The sequence below is a fragment of the Vigna umbellata genome, chromosome 2 (assembly GCF_029865625.1).
Source record: "Vigna umbellata cultivar VRB3 chromosome 2, Vumbellata_1.0, whole genome shotgun sequence".
NCBI classification, from domain to species: Eukaryota; Viridiplantae; Streptophyta; class Magnoliopsida; order Fabales; family Fabaceae; genus Vigna; species Vigna umbellata.
This window is the reverse complement of record NC_142166.1, coordinates 39,918,451-39,938,325: the sequence shown is the minus strand read 5'-3', so window position 1 is coordinate 39,938,325 and position 19,875 is coordinate 39,918,451. Positions and strand designations below refer to the sequence as shown.

Genomic DNA, 19,875 nt, shown 5'->3' with positions numbered 1-19,875 from the left:
TGCCGTACATCTGCGAGAAGAAGAGTGGTGTCGTTACTCTGCCACCATTTGTCGTTACTCTGCCACCAAGTTAGGATATATATTAAAACAAAAGTTAGTTATTATTATCATTGCAATAACAACAGTTTCTCTTACGGGCCTTGTTCTTTTGAGTAAAGAATAGATTTGAAAAGACTTGAAGATGAATTTTTTTGTCGTTTATTTGAGTGAATTTAGAAGTAAATGAAAGTAAATTTGAAAATAAAATTTCTGAGAATTAGTATAGAATTGTATTGACATGACAAATTAAAAAAAATTATTTTCAAATTCACTCTCATTTACCTCCAAATTCACTCAAATAAACGACAAAAAAATTTATCTTCAAATCCTCTCAAATCCCCTCAAATCCACTTACTCAAATCTACTCAAAAGAACAAAGTAATAATCATCGTCACATATCGATGAAACAAAGAAGTGTCGCGGTTTACTTTGAAAGATGGATGAGTGAATGAATGACAATTTTAGGACATAGTATTTGTGTTCATCACGATACATCAGCCTAACAATGAGGATAGCAAGGGAATTGTTGTATGATAATTCATTTATTATTTCTATTTTTATAATTAATAGCTTTGCTTCAATAACAAGTTTATTTTTTTTTATCATTTTCAGTCAAAGCTTAAAAATGTAATTGTTTCTCCTTTGATAGTACTAAAGAAAAACCAACCTGACATGATATATATTCCCAAGTCTTCGGAAAAGATCGACACGACTATGTGTGCATATGGAAAATGGTTGTTTGTAGCAACAAATTTATTGGGATATAATTCTCCAGTTGAAATACACAAATTAATTGATGAAGTTAAAAGAAATATTCAAGTTAAATTACAAGTATGACAAAAAGAATGCAAGAGAGAATGAAATTAAAGTTACAAGAGCAAGGGGAAGCGAAGGTAAAAGAGCAAGGGAAAGCCATGAAAGTTGAGCTTTTAAACAACTTCAAATTTGGTTTTACTCAAATGTAAAGCTGTCTTGTAGAAGTAATGATTTCATATTTGAAAATTATCCATAATCTAAAAGTATAAAAGGTTGTTGTTGAAGTATATTACTAAACTTTTTATAAAATTCAATTAGATATTACACATTACTTTTTTTTCTTTGATATAAAAGCAGAGTCAAACGAGAGAAGGAAGACAAGAAGTTAAGTAAGAGGTGATTCATATAACATTTTTTCTTTATTTTGTTTTTATATTATTTATAATTGTTAGATTAAATTTCATTAATTTTATTCTCAATGCATTTATAAATATATCAATTTCATTGTGAAGTCAAAATTAATATTTCTAATAATTTTGAACATATGAGTCTTAAGATTACTAATGACTTATGTTTTATTCCTAGATACAATCTTCATTAGGTATTTTATTTCATATTTAGGTTCAAAAAGACATTTTTCAACACCACAAACAAGCCATGAGATCAAGTCACAACAAACATTAAACACGTAAGTCAAGAACACACACTCATTCACACACACACACACACTCACACACTAACAACACACACACTAACACACACACACACACTAACAACACAATACATAATAATATAATTTATTACATATAATATCAATAAATAGGGTTAGTTCTCAATGGTGGATAACCTAAGGTTTACAACATGAAGAGATAGACAAGAAATATAAACTAAAAAGAATATATAAGCCTCCTCTCAAGGTTCTTAGCAATTGTTTCACACTCCAATTATGTCTCTCATTCGTGTCTTCATCTCAAAATTGTAACCTCTCTTCTTTTCGAACCAAAAAATGGAGAAAATCACCATAGATGAAGGAGATCCAAGAAGGATTAGGGGAGATTCTCAACACCCTTCCAAAAGGCTCTTGCAAGCACCCAAAGGTGATTTTTATTCGTGCAAGTGAGGAATTTTGGTCCAAGACAAATCAAAACTCCTTTGTCTATACATCAACATGAATAAATACCTAATTTCGTGAACCGGACCTGAAACTCTCGTCTAGCGAAACCTAAAAACTTATGCTTTTTGTCATGTTGATGGTCAGCCTAAAAAAGATAGTACTCAACCATCTTACGCTTAGTCTTAGGAAATTGGCGCTTAGTCTTACCAAGCTCAGAGTAAGAAAAATGGTGCTTAGTCTCATGTTTGTTTCTAAGCTTTCTAGTTTTACCCATTTTTTTTCATGCTTCCTTGGATTCTACCTTTTTTTCTCAATCAAAATGCTTCATATTTACTTATTATAAATTAAAATAAAGATTAGAAGTAAAACCAACACAAAACTAAAACATAAAATAATATAAATCAAGATAGATTTGAGGATTAAACAAGATAAAAACTATAAAAAGTTGATTTTATTAAAAAACTTAACACGATAAAAAGTAGAAAATGATATTATCAAGTTCTATATTTTCTTTAAAATCTTTATCTTTTACAAAATAAAATTTCTGAAATACAAATAATAAAATTAAATTATAATACAAAAATTAATAAAAATTTTATTTTTATTCAAAATATTATTTATTTTCTTTTTTTATCCTTTATCAAAATATAAGTACGGTTAACTTTTCAATTTACGGACATTTTTTTATAAAAGTAGTTCATGAAGAATACACTGATACTTTGTACTTATAATAATAGAAACATTAAAATATATAAATATATAAAAAATAGAAAAAACTTAAGAAACATATGGTATTACAAGAAAAATAAGATAAAATTTTAAATACTTACATTTTTATTTTTATTCTATGATTATATAGTTTTTTAATTTATATTATATATATAATATAAACTGCTTTGGTTAAAAATAAAATATTAATTTCCATGATAAAATTATTTCAGTTGTTACAAGGGGAAAATTGAGTTTTCAAATATAAGAAGACTTGAGGGGAGTTACTAATTGATGTTGTTTAGAATGATGGATTGAGTTGAAGAAATTACTCAATCCAATTCTTTATTATTTCCAGATTGAGTTAAATCATTCATATCAAAGATCTTCAATGTGCGGACTGGAATGCCCAATGTTATTTCTAAAAGTAAGCTAATTATTAATTACTCATCTCTCTAAACATGGATTAACCCTTTTTCACTTTAAAACACCAATTATTACATCTTATAACAACCTTATTATCCTCTTTCTTTTTTCTATCCCCATTTCAGTGCCATCCACACTTTTTTTTCAACCATGGAATATGGTTTGATGCTCCACCCAATATCAATAATCTTAGTGTAACTCTATCAAATAAAGAAAAAAAAACACCAACTCATGCATTTTACTATAGTCTCTCCCAAAAATATTCAATCATCAATCATCAAGGTTTTCGAAAACTTTTAAAAAATATATTAAAAAATTAATTATCAATTAGATATAAATTATCCATTACAAAAATATCACATACTACCTAAACAAATTAGGAAAATAAACAATTTAACATTAATTTTCATTTGGTATAAAGTATCCGGTAATTGAGATGTACACACTTTATAAATTCCAGATAGTTAATTTATAACAATTCACTTAGTTTTGTTTACAATTAACTTACACAAAAATTATGTTGGTACTGAGTTTTTCATTATGTATAAATCATCCCAACTACGCAACTATATATAATAGTATGTTATCTTACAAAAGAACATCTTGGACGGTGTTCTTTTAAAGGAGAGAGATGCGTTTTCTCTCATACCTATATGTCCTTCCAAGTTTCCAAAGGTTTTCTAACATTTTTCCATTCAATTAAATTATTTCGATACCATTCGTTTCACTTTCCCCCCACCGAAATTAAGTAAAGTTGTTTCCAGAGATGAAGTTGTATTATATTTTATTTTTCATTTTGAAAAATATCCATAAAAAAGTATATTGTATTTTTTTTGTTATAGAAAAAACATTTAAAATCGATTCATATTTATATAAATTTATGATTTCTAATTAACTCTGAATACTTTAAACATATGTAAAATATCATGTTTAATTTATTTTTAATTTTTATAAAAATATTTAAATAGATATGAATACATTCTTCAATATGTTAGAGACTATATCATATGTACGGTCCTATTTGGATTTTTTTTTAAAATATTTTTTTTTGAAGAAATGTATTTTACTAGGTTTGAACCTATGTTCCAAGTGTTACAAGATGTTTACCATCTAAACTATCTCATCATGTTTTATTTATATAAGCTTATTAATTATATTTTCCATTCACAAAGAAATTTATTATTACTAGTAATAAAATTATTACTATTAAGATAAATATTTTTTCATGGGTCTTACAATTTTCGACCCAACTTGAAATAGACAAAATAAAACATAAATTTAATGTTAATATAAGAAACAAGAATATATAGGAGTTTTTACTTTTAAATACGGTCAAAAGTCTCTTAGATTCAGTAATGGCAATTGACTTTGGGCAACGTTGCTAGATTCTAAGGGCATAACATCTTAAGAATGATTGTATATAATGAAAACAAAGCCAAAGCTAAGTTACTTTATTGTAGTTAATTGTCCCCCACTCATAGTGTGATCACGATCCCTTCTTCCATTTCTTTTTTATTTTTCGTAACCACATATGTTCTTTCTTTTACTTCGACAAGACAAAAAAATTCTAACTCAGAAAATTTTAACACTCCATCGTAGATTTCATCAACAAAAGATTGTTAGATAAATAAAATTAAGTAAAAAGAATAATTATGAACGAGTTTGAATAACACATAACATTATAATTTTATAGAAATCCACTTCAACACAATTTTATATTTTAACATTTATAAATTTGTAAGTATATTTAAAATTTTACTTTTTGGTATGGTATTTTTTAATTTAATAATAAACTACACAAAATTGTAGTTTATTATATTTAGGAGGATTTAGAAAATAATTAGGAGTAGTAGTTATTTTTAGAAGATGACTCTAATTATTTTATTATTAAAAAGTCAAATTATAAATATCATTTTTTATCAATCGGAGTTTCATTTTGTAAGAATGATTATTTTTCTAAAATTTTTTCTATCTCTGTTTTCTCTTTAAATCTTGGACTTCATCTTTCATCTATTTGATTATTAATACCTTATGATTTACGACATTAAAGATTACAATCCTATCCGATTAGAATCTTGAAGAAAATGTGTTTATCTTTGCCTTTTTTCTTTTTGTCTTTTTAAAAATCCATAAGTTAGAGCTTGTGTAGAACACCTTTTGAGTTAGGATATCTATCCAGATAAGAGAAGCTAGTTGATTATATGAATTGATTTTGTTTGATGAATTGATTGTGATGATGAATTGAAATTGTGTATGTTAAATTGAATTGATTGAATGAAAATATATGTTTATGGAATATATTGGTTATGGTAATATTGTCTAATTTGTTCTATCTGGGGTTTATTTTGAACTAAACTACAATATTTTAAACTAAAGAAGAAATATAATTGTCTAGATAAGCAAATTAGGTAACCTATTGTAGTTTATTAGGGTCTGAGTATTGGTATGAAATTGAACGATATCATATAACTATTAGACGCAAAGCTGAAAACTAAAGTTAGTGAGCTCTAATGGTATAAGACATTGGGCGCGACCTAGGGACCATTGGATGCTTACTTGTTAGTGAGTTTCGAAAGAGTTAGTGTTAGATGCTCAATAGACCCTACTCAACGCTTTACAATAGCGCTTGGTGCCATGAGCTTTATGTTGGGTGCTAATTGGAATTAAATTCTAGGGAGCCCCAAGACTCCACGTGTTGGATGCCAAGTAGTTATCATCGATCATTACCATTTATATTAGTTAATTTTCATGTTTAGCCTATATAATAATGCATATGTGCTACTTTATGGATAATAATGAATGGTTTATTGTTAAATATATGATGTTTAGTTTGTATTCAGGATGAAGGTGTAGTGACTTCTAAGGATGTTACATTGATTTTGAGTTTAGGATGTACTCAATGTTGATTTTGTAAAGGGATTATCCTTACTTTGCTAGTATCCTACTCACATAGAGAAATATATTTAGTTTTGAGAGTCAAAGGATGTCCTATAATGAGATTTGGTGATGAGGACACATGTCTTGATATATTGTTGGTTGAGTAAAGCCTGAGTGTTATTGTCAAAATCTATTGAGTGTTCACATGACACGTGCACAATCTCTGAATTTACTCAATAAATGTGTGTTGACTGCAAAACCAACGATAAATGCACAGTGTATCAAGTGATAAATATTGTACTCTTCTAAGAAACTTGTGCAACATTTGACAACTCTTGCATTTTAACTTAATTAGACCACAAAGTTCACAAACAAGAAACTCTTCTTTTTGGTATTTTCATTAAACAATTGGTATGCAAGGAAGAGAAATGTAACATAGAGTATTTACAATTTATTAAGACCGGAGTTCATTCACTTCACTCTCATGCAATAATAAACATATCAATTCCATATTCATGTCAAAACCAACTCACCAAAATACTCAATCCCATCTTAGTGACTTTGAGCCTATGGTAATTTATCAAATTTTAATTTTTTAAATACTCAAGCAATCATCCATTAAGTTCAAAAGTCTTAAAATTATTAATAAATCAAGTTCTATTCCTAAATACAAACATCCACTAGAAATTCAATTTCAAGTGTAAATTCTAAAAACATTTCTCAACACTTCAAAAATCACAAAATGGGATTTAAATAATGTATCTAAATTAACTTTAACTCAAACAATTCATATCTAAACTATACTGAATAAAAATTAAAATTGTATAATTGAATAAAAATTTAAAATATTAAAATTAAAATTATACTGAACTGAGGATATTAAATACGAATTCGATCTAACTCCTGGCCTACTTTTACTTTTATGCAATTTCAATATTAATTTGATCACATAAATTCCGATAAAAAGTGATGAAGAGAATGTGTTTATTTATTTTAGTATTAGGAGGGACACAAAATCTAAAAAATATTGAGATGCAACTTGTCTGCCCAAAAATTGAAGTATCTGAATATTAATCCATTGGTAATGTAGGAGAATTATTAGTGCCATGTTCTGGAATTCGGTTATTGGACCAAAAAACATGTTGGGTATTAAGTTATTATTAATTAATAATTGAGGGAACCTAATTCTGTTTCAAGATGAATGGATGAGAGGAATAATGAATAATATAATTTTTTGTTGTACGGTGGTCTTTTAAAGAGGTAGATTATGATATTCCAGGAAATCAAAGTCTTAGTATGTCTTCCCCTATATATACATTACATAATCTCAACAAATTAGTAGAGACCAAACACCTACTCATTATACCTTCTACTTCTCTTTCTTTCACATTCTTCCTCTTTTCCTATTCTTTCTACCAGAGCTGCTGCACCAACCATAGGTAATATTTTCTATCAAACCACTTTATTTTATTAACTTCTTTAATCTTATATTCATATTATTAAAGTCAAAGTGACAAAAAAAATTACCTAAGCTGTTGGGAGAGGGTAAATTGGTGGGTTCCAGTTCATGTAAAGCAGTGTTTCACCCTCGACCAAAAAAAGGACCTGCTCTGCTATCTGTTTTTCACCCTTTCAACTCCACAATTCTCCTACGTAACAATTATCTTATAAAATACACCAATTATGCATTATTCTATATAAAATTTTATGTATTTATTTTTCTATTATAATAATTATTATTGCACTAAACCATAATGTCTAAACTATTATGTTGTGGTAGCGTGATGAACTTGGTGGCATACATGTCCCATTACCCAAAAGCCAAAGAAAAATCCGAATTCTAAAACCATCTTCACTCTTCCATGAGTTCTATCATACCCCCCACACCATCTTTTTGCTTAATCATGCACTTTCCAATTCAAATATTCTGAATTAGAACAGTATACGTCCCTTCCTTTCCAACTCTAACCACACATCTTGTTTCTCTCTCTTTGACTCCCAAGATCACCGCTTTTGCCTGAACCTCCTAACTCTAGTTTCCTCATTTTGACTCTTGGAAGCTCTGTCAAACTCACTCACACTGTGGGTCATTCGAGTTAAGTTAACCTATCTTAGATACATCTCACTAACTCCAATTCTAATACCAACCACCCATTTTCTCTCTTTCACACAACTTCAAACATTTTAACGTGAGGTTTCTGCTATATAACATCATCATAACACCGCTTCTAATTCAAAATCTTTAACGAATTTATAGTTCTCACTTTGAACTCTTCATGTTTACTTCACAGACACTGGTTTACTCTTGATTATACTCTTATATGTACACCAACTTTGATATTTGGCACATCATTATTTGGAATCTTAACACTTACTACCAAGCCTAACTTGGGTTGTTGTTCATTGTGTGATAACAAAGATGGTTGGCATGGATGGCCATGGCAGCAAGCATGATCAGCAAACATTTAACGTCTCCCTTGACATACATCAACAAGGAGACTCTAAGTGTTTCGACGATGATGGTCGCCCCAAACGAACAGGTACGTAGTAAATCATGATGGTTCATACTATGCTACACCCTTTGTGTTTCTACCTTTCATATGTTGTATGGTTTGTGTGACAAGCACAGGAACAGTGTGGACTGCGAGTGCACACATAATAACCGCAGTGATAGGGTCTGGAGTTCTCTCTTTGGCTTGGGCTATAGCTCAGCTTGGATGGATTGCTGGTCCTGCTGTTATGCTTCTTTTTTCTGCCATCACTTACTTCACTTCCCTTCTTCTCACTGATTGTTATCGTACCGGTGACCCTCTCACTGGCAAGAGAAACTACACTTACATGGATGCCATTCGTTCTAACTTTGGTATAACTGACCAACCTAACTTACGTCATTAATAACTTCTCTTTCGTTTTCACAGGTTTAACTTAGAACCATTGTTCTGTGTCTGCGTTTGGTCAGGTGGCAACGACTTTAAGGTCAAGATGTGTGGACTGGTTCAGTATGTTAACCTTTTTGGAATCTCCATCGGTTACACCATAGCGTCTTCCATTAGCATGATGTAAGTTTGAGATTTTATTGATAGTGAAATGTCTAATTGACTACCTTATATCCAAGGAAAATTATATAGTATAATTGGGCTGGTTTTGGCTTGTGTCTTCTCAAACAGGGCAATCGAAAGATCTAATTGTTTCCACAAAAGCGGAGGGAAGAATCCATGTCATATGAACAGCAACGTGTACATGATTTCATTTGGAATATTGGAGATTATTTTCTCTCAAATTCCAGGCTTCGATCAATTATGGTGGCTGTCCTTTGTAGCTGCTGCCATGTCATTCACATACTCCACCATTGGGCTAGGCCTTGGTATTGGAAAGGTCATTGGTATGAACTGATTCTATTCCCTTGTTCTTCATGATCGTTTCTTCTGCTTCTTCTTGAAACACTGTCAGAAATCTGACGAATTGACCTTGTAATAGAGAACAGAAAAGTGGGGGGAAGCTTAACCGGGATAACCGTTGGTTATGTGACTCAAACTAATAAAGTCTGGAGAACCATGCAAGCGCTTGGTGACATAGCATTTGCCTATTCATACTCCTTCGTCCTTATAGAAATTCAGGTATAGTTCACTCAGTTAAATTATATGAGATTCAACTAAGGTCTGAAATAACAAGAAGGCTATGTAAAATGTGATGAAACAGGACACGGTGAAATCACCTCCATCGGCATCAAAAACAATGAAGAAGGCTGCTTTCGTCGGTGTTGCAGTCACCACCTTTTTCTACATGCTTTGTGGCTGCTTTGGGTATGCTGCTTTTGGAGACTCAAGCCCTGGAAACCTTCTCACTGGTTTTGGCTTCTATAACCCATACTGGCTCCTTGACATTGCTAATGCTGCCATTGTGATCCACCTTGTTGGTTCATACCAAGTCTACAGCCAGCCCCTCTTTGCTTTCATTGAGAAAAACGTAGCACACAGATTCCCAGATAGTGATTTTGTGAACAAAGAAATTGAAATCTCAGTCCCTGGTTTCTATTCCTACAAGCTCAACCTCTTCCGATTGGTTTGGAGGACAACATATGTTGTGGTAAGCACTTTAATAGCAATGCTGCTCCCATTCTTCAATGACGTAGGAGGGCTTATTGGAGCATTTGGATTTTGGCCCCTTACTGTGTATTTCCCAGTGGAAATGTATATTACTCAGAAGAGAATACCAAAGTGGAGCTCTAAATGGATCTGCCTCCAAACACTCAGCCTTGCTTGCCTTTTGATGACCATAGGAGCTGGAGTTGGCTCTATTGCTGGGATTCTCATTGATCTTAAGACTTACAAGCCTTTCAAGACAAACTATTGATTCAACTATGGTTTCCATTCATAGAGATTTTCAGAAAGAACATTCCATGTCTTGTACATGTTCATATGAAACCCAGGATGGTGATGTGTTTGTTCATGGCCTAACATCTGTGTTCCACTTCTTTCTACTGTTTCTGTTAGTCTAACTAGTTCTGCAACATAATTCAGAATGAAAGAAGTGATGTAAAAGCATATAAATCTAGAGTAATTATAATCACATATTCAGCTTCTGTGCTTCTTACTTTCATATTTTTAATTCTACCATTTATTACATATGTTATTTTCTTTCTCTACCTATATTTCTCCTTTTATATCTATCATATTATTACAGGACTACACTTCCATACAAAATAAAGTTTACACTTCTTTGACAACATTTTTTTTACTATTTTTCACTTGTTTTTCTTACAAATTATTTGTGAAGTGTAGGAAACTACTGAGAATGGACTAAAGAGAATGTTTGTCATCACTGATAATTAATACTTTGTTGAAAATATAAAAAATATTTTTTAAAAGTTGTGTTACTTTGTACAAGTAAATTAATAAAACAAATACAACAATGAATCGATACCCACTACAATTAGTTTGACACCAAATGATTCATTCAAACATTGTTTTGGATTCCTTTAAGATGGAAGCCAATTTCCAACTTATAACAATGTTCCACAAGGCATAAACATATCAATTATCAAATTGGCACATAAAGTGAAAGAGAAGAGAGAAAAAAAAATTGTTCTAACAACTAATATTTACATCAAAGAAAAAGAGATGTAAAATGTTTCAATAACAATGCTGATGAGTGCAAATAATATAAAAAAAATTAAAAAGATTGGTTTTCCCCTCAGAGCATGAAAATGTGCAACTTCTTTCTCTCTAATTTTTACTTGTTCCTTCTCTCTCAAACCAACCCATGCCTCTGTTATGTTAACCTACTATCATTTTCTCTCCACAAATTACGAAAGGCAAAGCAAATTGATACAAAATTCTGATTTTCGATCAACAATAGAAATATTAATAAATGGCAGTAGAAGGAGCAAAATCCATGAAAAATAAAATAGGAAACATAAGAAGGTGGGAACAGAAGGGAAAAAAATTAAAGTGAAAGGAAATTGGGGGAACAAAGCCAAGCAAAACACTAAAAAAGCTTTCTGCTAGATGAAGAACAGGTCTTGGAGTTCTTAATTTTAAACCCGTCGTAGAATAAGCTAGAAAATAGATGAGGAACAAACCCTGATAATAGAATTGGATACAAAAGGAAACATTAGTGCAAGAAGATTTTTTCAGGATTTACGACTTTTAACAAGTCACCATGGTAAAAAAAACGCACGATGGCAAAATTACAATTTTTGTGAATTTTTAACTGTCAGTTGGCTAATCATAATCATAAAGCTCTAGCTAATACATAATCATGTGGGAGAGTAACATCGCTAAAAGAGTAATCTGAGGTTTATGGTAACTCTTTGAGTAACGAAACTTACTTGGAATTTGTGAAACTTCTAGGATTTCCGACGATTTGAACCCCCGTTTACTTCTCTTCGATTTGTAAAACTTCGGTAATTTCTGGGATTTGTAAAACTCCTGAAAACTTGTATACTTCCAGCAATATTAATGTGTGTTTAATTTTGAGGGAGGATTTCGCGGAGAATTAGTGGATGAATTTAAGAAGATTTGAGAATGAATTAATGATTGTTTATTTGAGTGGATTTAGAGATAAGTGAGAGTGGATTTGGAAGTAAAGTGTATGAGAATTAACATAAGATTTGATTGATATAACAGATAAAAAAAATCGTTTAATTGGTAGAAATTGAAGATTACCAAAATACCCTTAATTATTAAAGTAATATAAAATGATAATTGTTAATGTTATATTTAATTTTAAAAATGTTTATAAATAGTAACAAATTAACATTAATTTTTAAAGTGTAGACAAATTGTAATTTAGTAAAATGAATATATTTTTAAATGCAACATTTTTGTAATATAATTTACTACCAAGTGGTGGTATGATTTTATTTGTTGTTGAAGTAAAATTGAATATTTTTAACGAAACAAATAATTAAACGAAGTTAAAATATTACATGACATAAAAAAAGTGCCAACATAATAACATACAAATATATTTGACATATTCTGAATTGCAAGTCTTTCACCTCTCGTACATTTGAGTCATCCTATTAGGATTTGAAGGATACGAAGGAGGTTGCACAGATGCTCTTGAGGACTATGATGTACTAAATTATTAATAAACTAATGGCTTAATATCGCTGATGGTCCCTATTTTCGTTAGGTGTGTTCGATTTGGTTCCAATTTTTTTTCTGTTCAATGTTGTCCTAAAGAATGTAATTTTTGTTCAATTTAGTCCTTTTTGCAAACAGCGTTTAAATCGTTAACGACAGACAGTCCAGGTGTGCACAAGACTAATGAGATGGCATTTAACTTCTGCCACGTCACCATCTTCTTCAACCTTCAACCCAAGATTAGGGTTCTACATTTGAGGGAAACCTTCCTGCGCCTACGTCGCGAGAAGAAGAAAAACGTTGCTCGCAGTTTTGCTTCAATGGAGGATGATTTCGCGAATTGTGCGGCTCATGGTAGCATGAAGAAGACGAACCTAGTTGTGTAAGAAAGCACTCATGGTAGCCGGTGGAGGCAAGCAACGACACGATTTTAGGTTTCTCTGATTTGGGATTTTTCTGGATTTCGTTGTGGTTCTCTGTAGGTTGAAGAAGATGATGGCCTTGGAGCTTTGCGCGACGACGACAAGGATTGTCGCGCTAACGATGAAGCTCTCGATTTGGATGATTCATGGCCGATGCGCGAGAATGAAGATTCGAATGGAGTTCGAGATTAGGGTGGCTTGCGATATTATTGACGGTGAAGACTTAGCGGTTTGGGTGGTGCGATTCAACTTTCTCTATTTTTGGCGGTTTGGGTGGGCGACTTGAGAAAATCATGTGATGGCGGACACACGAAGGTGATCTGGGTAGCGCGACGACCTGAGGAGAGTTTCGTGATTTGGGGGAGATCGCGACTTTGATGGTGGTGGCTGTGGAGGTTGTGCGTGATGGCTGCCATGATTCTCTGCAGGAGCGGCTTCATGGCGGCATGGTGACTTTGGACGATCTCTACGGTGACGGTGGCGTTAGGGTTCGGTGGCAGCGCTAGGGTTTCGGTTTCTATTTGGGTTGAAGGTTGAAGAAGATGGTGTCGTGGCAGAAGTCAAATGCCATCTCATTAGTTTTGTGCACACCTGGACTGTCTGCCGTTAACGATTTAAACACCGTTTGCAAAAAGGATTAAATTGAACAAAAATTACATTCTTTAGACAACATTGAACAGAAAAAAAAAACTGAGACCAAATCGAATACACCTAACAAAAATAGGGACCATCAGGGATATTAAGCCTAAATTAATTTACTAAATTATTTAATAAATTACTATGATGCTACACTAGCTTTTATGAATAAATTATTTACTAAATTATTAATTACATTTTAATTCAAACAATATAAAAAAATAAACAACAAAGAGTTTTAAAAAAATTTAAGAATGAATTATAGTTTATAAATTTTTTATTTAATTTTATAAGTATATTTTAAATTAATAACCAATAAAATAATTAATTCACACATATCATTATTTTGAAGACACATGACTCTAAAGATCAAGATCCTGACCAAGTCCTTCACTACCATCGTTATTTCTAGGCTTAAATGCATATTTCGTCCTCATGTTAAGAGGTGGATTTCTGTGTAGTACTCGGTTTTAAAAATCAAGACATTGAGTCCTTATGTTATGAAAAATGTATGAATAAGGTCCTGTATGTTAAGTTGACAACAACGACGTTAAGTCCATGCTGATGTGGCCGTACTTTTTCTCTTCTCTCTTCTGTTGTCTAGCTTTTTCTCTCTCTCTTGTTCAGCTTTTTTTGATGATTTGTTGAACTTGTTCTTTATTTGTGGACCTTATTCATATACTTTTCATAACATGGGGACCCAATGTCTTCATTTTTAAAACCGAGTACTAAACAAAAAATCACGTCTTAACATGGGAACGAAGTAAACATTTAAGCCTTATTTCTAAAATATGTGATTCTAAAGATTAAAATTGAATGCTTAGGTTAATTTTTGTAATCCTTCATCTATCTTCTTTCTCCCTGAATTTGGACTCAGTAGATTAGACTAATTAATAGAAATTAGGAGAAAATAAGATGAAAGATTGATAGAAAGAAATTAAAAGAACAGAACTTTATTGAGGAGCATAACATAAATGGAAAATAAAATTCTCTTCCAGGGATTTCTCCTCCGCAAAGGATTACTCCTCCTTTTCACTTGAAAAAATTTACCAAAAATAACTCTTACCAAATCTAAGTCCTTATTTACAATCAAACTAACTAGCTAACTAGTTCAACTAATTAATGATAGTGTCTACCACAACAACAAGAAAGCAGATGGATAAACAAGCACTTGAACCAAAAGAGGAACTCGCAAGATGCTTTAGGGCCTCCTTAGCCCTCTTCCTAGCTACAACTGCCTCCCTAGCACGGCGCTCCACATCAAGCACGCCGCAACAACAACCTTGCTCATGGAGAGGGTCGCGATCCATGTAGCGACAACAAGGACCTTGCTGGATTGGACATCTACTGCTCCAATCTTGTGGTCGAGGGACTGAAGAAGGTGAAGTTGGCGTCGAGACAAATAAGACAAAAGAAAGGTGGCGTGGACTCAACAACGGTGATGGAGGGGAAGACACAAGATCGGTGGGCGATGGAGGGGTAGCAGACGCAAATGAGGCGGTGGTGTGGAGCGAGGAGAGAGTCTTCGTGGAGGTCAAACATGGAGACCACAGGCTGGGAACCGAATACACACCATGGGAATCGAATAAGTCTCTTCTAAAGAATGGGAAACCGAATACAAATAAATGGGAACCGAATACAGGTTCCTTTGTTCTTCTTTATACTGTTGGAACCAAATATAGGTTCCTTGAAATGGAATAAGGTTTTATGTTCTTCATCTTCTTTATCTTCAATTTTAAACATACTTGTTCTTCATTAACCACTTTCTTCTTCTTCATCTTCATCTTGATCTTCATATGGCCATCAACCTTATTTTCTTTATTTACCACCTATCCTGCAACTCAAAACACAACAAATACTTGCCTAAACTCGATTTGGAGGAGGTGAAATTATATCAAATTAGACGGGTAGTTCAGACATTTTAAATTGGATCCTCCAAATCCTTTTAAATCTCGCCACATTAGTGAACCATCTCGTAAATCTCTTGAATTGTTCCGCGCATTTCTTTTAAAAGAAACAAAAAATTAACTTCAAATCATCACTCGCAAACCCAATTATGACTTTGTGGCATTTTTTTTAAATGAACATGAATCTTGAAACAAATGAAAAATTATAAAAGACAGATTTTAAAAATTTGGTATTTATAATTTGTATCTAACATTAAAAAAATAGTAACAGAGAATTAAGTATCAAATAAAGTAACAAAAAATGTAAAAATTCAAATTAAAGAATCATTTCAATGCCGTTTATTTTCAATCCTAAAATTAAATATAATGAAAAAATAAATAATATTCTTTTCCGTGATTCTTGAAATTGACCATATATTTCTTCGTTAAAAACACTTACTTAATCTAATATATCAAACTCGAAATCAAAATCATATTAAAAATGAGAAATAAAAATTCCCTTGATTTAAATCGGTTACTAATTTTTTAGATTGATTTTTGATATTTTCTTAAATTGGTTCACTTCTAAATATTCCTAATTAAAAATTAATTTATGCATAAATTAATTTGTATTTTTTTTAGATTTTTATTTTTAATATATAACATAAGCTAATTTTATCTTATCTAATTTTTTTCTTTAACTGCTTGGAAAAAAGGTTTTTGAAAACATGTTCGTAGTTGATCTGCAAATAACAAGAAAAAAGTTCTTACAACAATAAACCATCCAAAAAAATTACTCTTTTCTTTAACTTCATTGGATAACCTACTATGGTTACCATCGTACTTATTATTTATTTTATTTTATCTTAGTTTATGTTATTTTCTGGTTAGATTTTTTTCTAAATATTAGTATGCTTTTTACTACTATTATTAATGTAATATTTATTATAATTATATTATTAGATGGCTGAGTTAGAAATTAATTGAAGTTTGCCCAAATAAACTCAATCAAGGTTGAATTGAGTGGGTTTGACTAATAATTGGTTGAGTTTGCTCGACTAAAGGTTGATAGATTGAACTACTTTGTTTGAATCAATCTCAATTAAAATTCTATCATAATCGACTGAAATCAACTTTGTCTAAAGGTTTGTCAAAGACACTTTGTGCCAACTATAGTTAAAGGTCCAATTATATAAACTAAAATCTAATGTCGAATAAATATTCAATCCATATCTAATAAATATAATAATTAGATATATTACATCAATATCCCTAAATTTAATTTTATTAAGAAAGTAAAATTCAATCTACTTTTAATTTAATTTAAGTTAAATTGAAAAAAATTCAAACCTAAATGATCTAATTAAAATGAATCTAAATTTTAATCAAATTTATTTTAATTAGACGGAATGAATTTGGGTTGTGGATCCAATCCATCTTATCATACCTAAATTGAATGTTGACTCATAAGTAAAGAATTATAATATTTTAACAATTTTTTATTGATTTTTACATTTTAAATAGACCAATATCGAGCTATCACGTATACGGTCGTAAGAAAATTTTCAGTTAAAAAAACTTTTTCCTAAGGAAAAATTCAATCCATGCCTACTCTTAACAATGACATTTGTTGTAGCAGTGGAGAAAAAGTATATCTAGATGTTATATATATATATATATATATATATATATATATATATATATATATATATATATATATATATATATATATATATATATATATATATATATATATATATATATATATACCACGCCACGCCTTCCTTCTTCATTCCAAAAGGCTCGCTTCCTCGCTCTCTCGCCTGAACCTTCTAACTCTAGTTCAGTCTTTGCAGGTCCATCAAACTCATTTGAGTTAAGTTAACCTTTCTTACATAAATCACTACCTCAAATTATAATACCAATCTTCTCTCTTTCACACAACTTCTTAACCTTTTACTTCTCTCTCACACACACTGTTTTAATCTTGATTATACTCTGACATATACACCAATTTGAAATTTTGCACAGTATTTGGAATCTTAACAATTACTACCATGCCTAACTTGGGTTGTTGTTCACTGTGTGATAACAAAGATGGTTGGCATGGAAGGCCATGGCAGCAAGCATGATCAGCAAACATTTAACGTCTCCCTTGACATGCATCAACAAGGAGACTCTAAGTGTTTCGACGATGATGGTCGCCCCAAACGAACCGGTACGTAGATAAACCATGATGGTTCATACTATGCTACACCCTTTGTGTTTCTACCTTTCATATGTTGTATGGTTTGTATGACAAGCACAGGAACATTGTGGACTGCGAGTGCACACATAATAACCGCAGTGATAGGGTCTGGAGTTCTCTCTCTCGCTTGGGCTATAGCTCAGCTTGGATGGATTGCTGGTCCTGCGGTCATGCTTCTCTTCTCTGCCATCACTTTCATCACTTCCCTTCTTCTCACTGATTGTTATCGTACCGGTGACCCTCTCACTGGCAAGAGAAACTACACTTACATGGATGCTATTCGTTCTAACTTTGGTATGACTGACCAACCTAACTTACGTCATTAATAACTTCTCTTTCGTTTTCACAGGTTTAACTCAGAACCATTGTTCTGTGTCTGTGTTTGTTCAGGTGGCAACGGCTTTAAGGTCAAGATGTGTGGACTGGTTCAGTATGTTAACCTTTTTGGAATCTGCGTCGGTTACACTATAGCGGCTTCCATTAGCATGATGTAAGTTTAAGAATTTAGTGTCAGTGAAATGTCTAATTAACTACCATATATCCAAGGAAAATTAAATATAATTAGGCTGTTTTTTTTTTCTTTTTGTTCCTTGTCAAACAGGGCAATCGAAAGATCTAATTGTTTCCACAAAAGCGGAGGGAAGAATCCATGTCAAATGAACAGCAACATGTACATGATTTCGTTTGGAATAGTTGAGATTATTTTCTCTCAAATTCCAGGCTTCGATCAATTATGGTGGCTCTCCATTGTAGCTGCTGTTATGTCTGTGACGTACTCGACCATTGGACTAGGCATGGGTATTGGAAAGGTCATTGGTATGAAATGATTCTATTCACGTGTCCATGATGATGACTTGTTGATCTTTTAAGCACTGGTTAGAAATCTGACATATATTGATCACGTAACAGGTAACAGAAGAATCGAGGGAGGCACAACCGGGATAATTGTTGGTACTGTGACGCAAACAGATAAAGTTTTGAGGGCCATGCAAGCTCTTGGTAACATAGCCTTTGCCTATTCATACTCCTTCATCCTTATAGAAATTCAGGTATAATTCATTTAGTTTATTATACGAGAGTGAACTGAGGTCTGAAATAACAAGGCTATGCAAAATGTGATGAAACAGGACACAGTGAAATCCCCTCCATCAGCATCAAAAACAATGAAGAAGGCCTCATTTATGGGTGTTTCGGTCACCACCGTTTTTTACATGCTTTGTGGCTGCTTTGGATATGCTGCTTTTGGAGATTCAAGCCCTGGAAACCTTCTCACTGGTTTTGGCTTCTACAACCCATACTGGCTCCTTGACATTGCCAATGCTGCCATCGTGATCCACCTTATCGGTTCATACCAAGTTTACAGCCAGCCCCTCTTTGCTTTCGTTGAGAAAAACGCAGCACATAGATTCCCAGATAGTGATTTTGTGAAGAAGGAAATTGAAATTGGAGTCCCTGGTTTGCATCCCTTGAAGCTGAACTACTTTAGAATGGTTTGGAGGACAGTGTTTGTAATGGGAAGCTGTGTAATAGCAATGCTGCTTCCATTCTTCAATGACGTGGGGGGACTTCTTGGAGCTCTTGGATTTTGGCCCCTTGCAGTGTATTTCCCAGTGGAGATGTACATTGTTCAAAAGAGAATTCCTAAGTGGAGTACAAAGTGGATCTGCTTTCAGATACTTAACATTTCTTGCCTTTTGGTGACTATAGGAGCTGCAGCTGGCTCTCTTGCTGGGATTGTCTTTGATCTTAAAACTTACAAGCCTTTCAAGACCAACTACTGACTAAATTATGATTTTCATTCAAAGAAATTTCAGAAATGCAACCATAGTTTTCTTGTTCAAGTGAAATATATGCTTATCGTGTAATGGCGTATTATGCCTGTCAGTTAATTTCTACTATTCAATCCAATTCAAAATGAAATAAAAGCATATAGTCTTAATCAGATTTTCTGCAAGTTTTCTTTGCGGTTTTGTGTGGGAGAAGGGACTTGAATTGTAAGTCCTATCTCTTTTCTAAACTGTCTTTACACTTTCTCTTGTTCAAAACCATCGAACTCATCTATCAATTTCAAAACATTGTATGATGATAGTTTGGAAGATTAGAATAAAAATTTGTCTAATTAAAGACCCAAGTTAAGAAAAATATTAAACCACTATCTACAATTTTATGTTTA

The 19,875-nt window shown here is 32.1% G+C and overlaps 2 protein-coding genes across 4 annotated transcripts; both read left to right on the top strand.

Annotated features, from left to right (window-relative positions):
- The first annotated feature begins 7,239 nt into the window (after nt 1-7,239).
- LOC124839322 (amino acid permease 3-like) lies at nt 7,240-10,502 on the top strand. Its single transcript, XM_047315093.2, has 7 exons — nt 7,240-7,359; nt 8,340-8,460; nt 8,550-8,783; nt 8,880-8,979; nt 9,088-9,302; nt 9,398-9,537; nt 9,620-10,502. The coding sequence occupies exons 2-7, from the start codon at nt 8,340-8,342 to the stop codon at nt 10,271-10,273; spliced, it is 1,464 nt and encodes a 487-aa protein (XP_047171049.2). The 5' UTR covers nt 7,240-7,359; the 3' UTR covers nt 10,274-10,502.
- A 7,049-nt stretch (nt 10,503-17,551) lies between these two features.
- LOC148203977 (amino acid permease 3-like) lies at nt 17,552-19,483 on the top strand. Of its 3 annotated transcripts, none has more exons than XM_088107976.1 (6): nt 17,552-17,672; nt 17,763-17,996; nt 18,093-18,192; nt 18,304-18,518; nt 18,612-18,751; nt 18,830-19,483. In XM_088107976.1, exons 1-6 carry the CDS (start codon nt 17,552-17,554, stop codon nt 19,481-19,483), a joined length of 1,464 nt encoding a protein of 487 aa, XP_087964102.1. The 3 variants fall into 3 exon arrangements, with proteins under 3 accessions (XP_087964102.1, XP_087964103.1, XP_087964104.1); XM_088107977.1 differs by having other exon boundaries at nt 17,553-17,672; nt 18,304-18,514; nt 18,605-18,751; XM_088107978.1 differs by lacking the exon at nt 17,552-17,672 and having other exon boundaries at nt 17,792-17,998; nt 18,101-18,192.
- Nucleotides 19,484-19,875: the final 392 nt, after the last annotated feature.

Bases quoted from the DNA above. Each gene is read 5' to 3' on its own strand.
- LOC124839322 (XM_047315093.2), top strand. From the start codon at position 8,340: ATGGTTGGCATGGATGGCCATGGCAGCAAGCATGATCAGCAAACATTT. The intron at 8,461-8,549 runs GTACGTAGTAAA...TGACAAGCACAG, and splicing joins TGGTCGCCCCAAACGAACAG to GAACAGTGTGGACTGCGAGT. The intron at 9,303-9,397 runs GTATGAACTGAT...ACCTTGTAATAG, and splicing joins TGGTATTGGAAAGGTCATTG to AGAACAGAAAAGTGGGGGGA.
- LOC148203977 (XM_088107976.1), top strand. From the start codon at position 17,552: ATGGTTGGCATGGAAGGCCATGGCAGCAAGCATGATCAGCAAACATTT. The intron at 18,193-18,303 runs GTAAGTTTAAGA...CTTGTCAAACAG, and splicing joins GCGGCTTCCATTAGCATGAT to GGCAATCGAAAGATCTAATT. The intron at 18,519-18,611 runs GTATGAAATGAT...ATCACGTAACAG, and splicing joins GGGTATTGGAAAGGTCATTG to GTAACAGAAGAATCGAGGGA.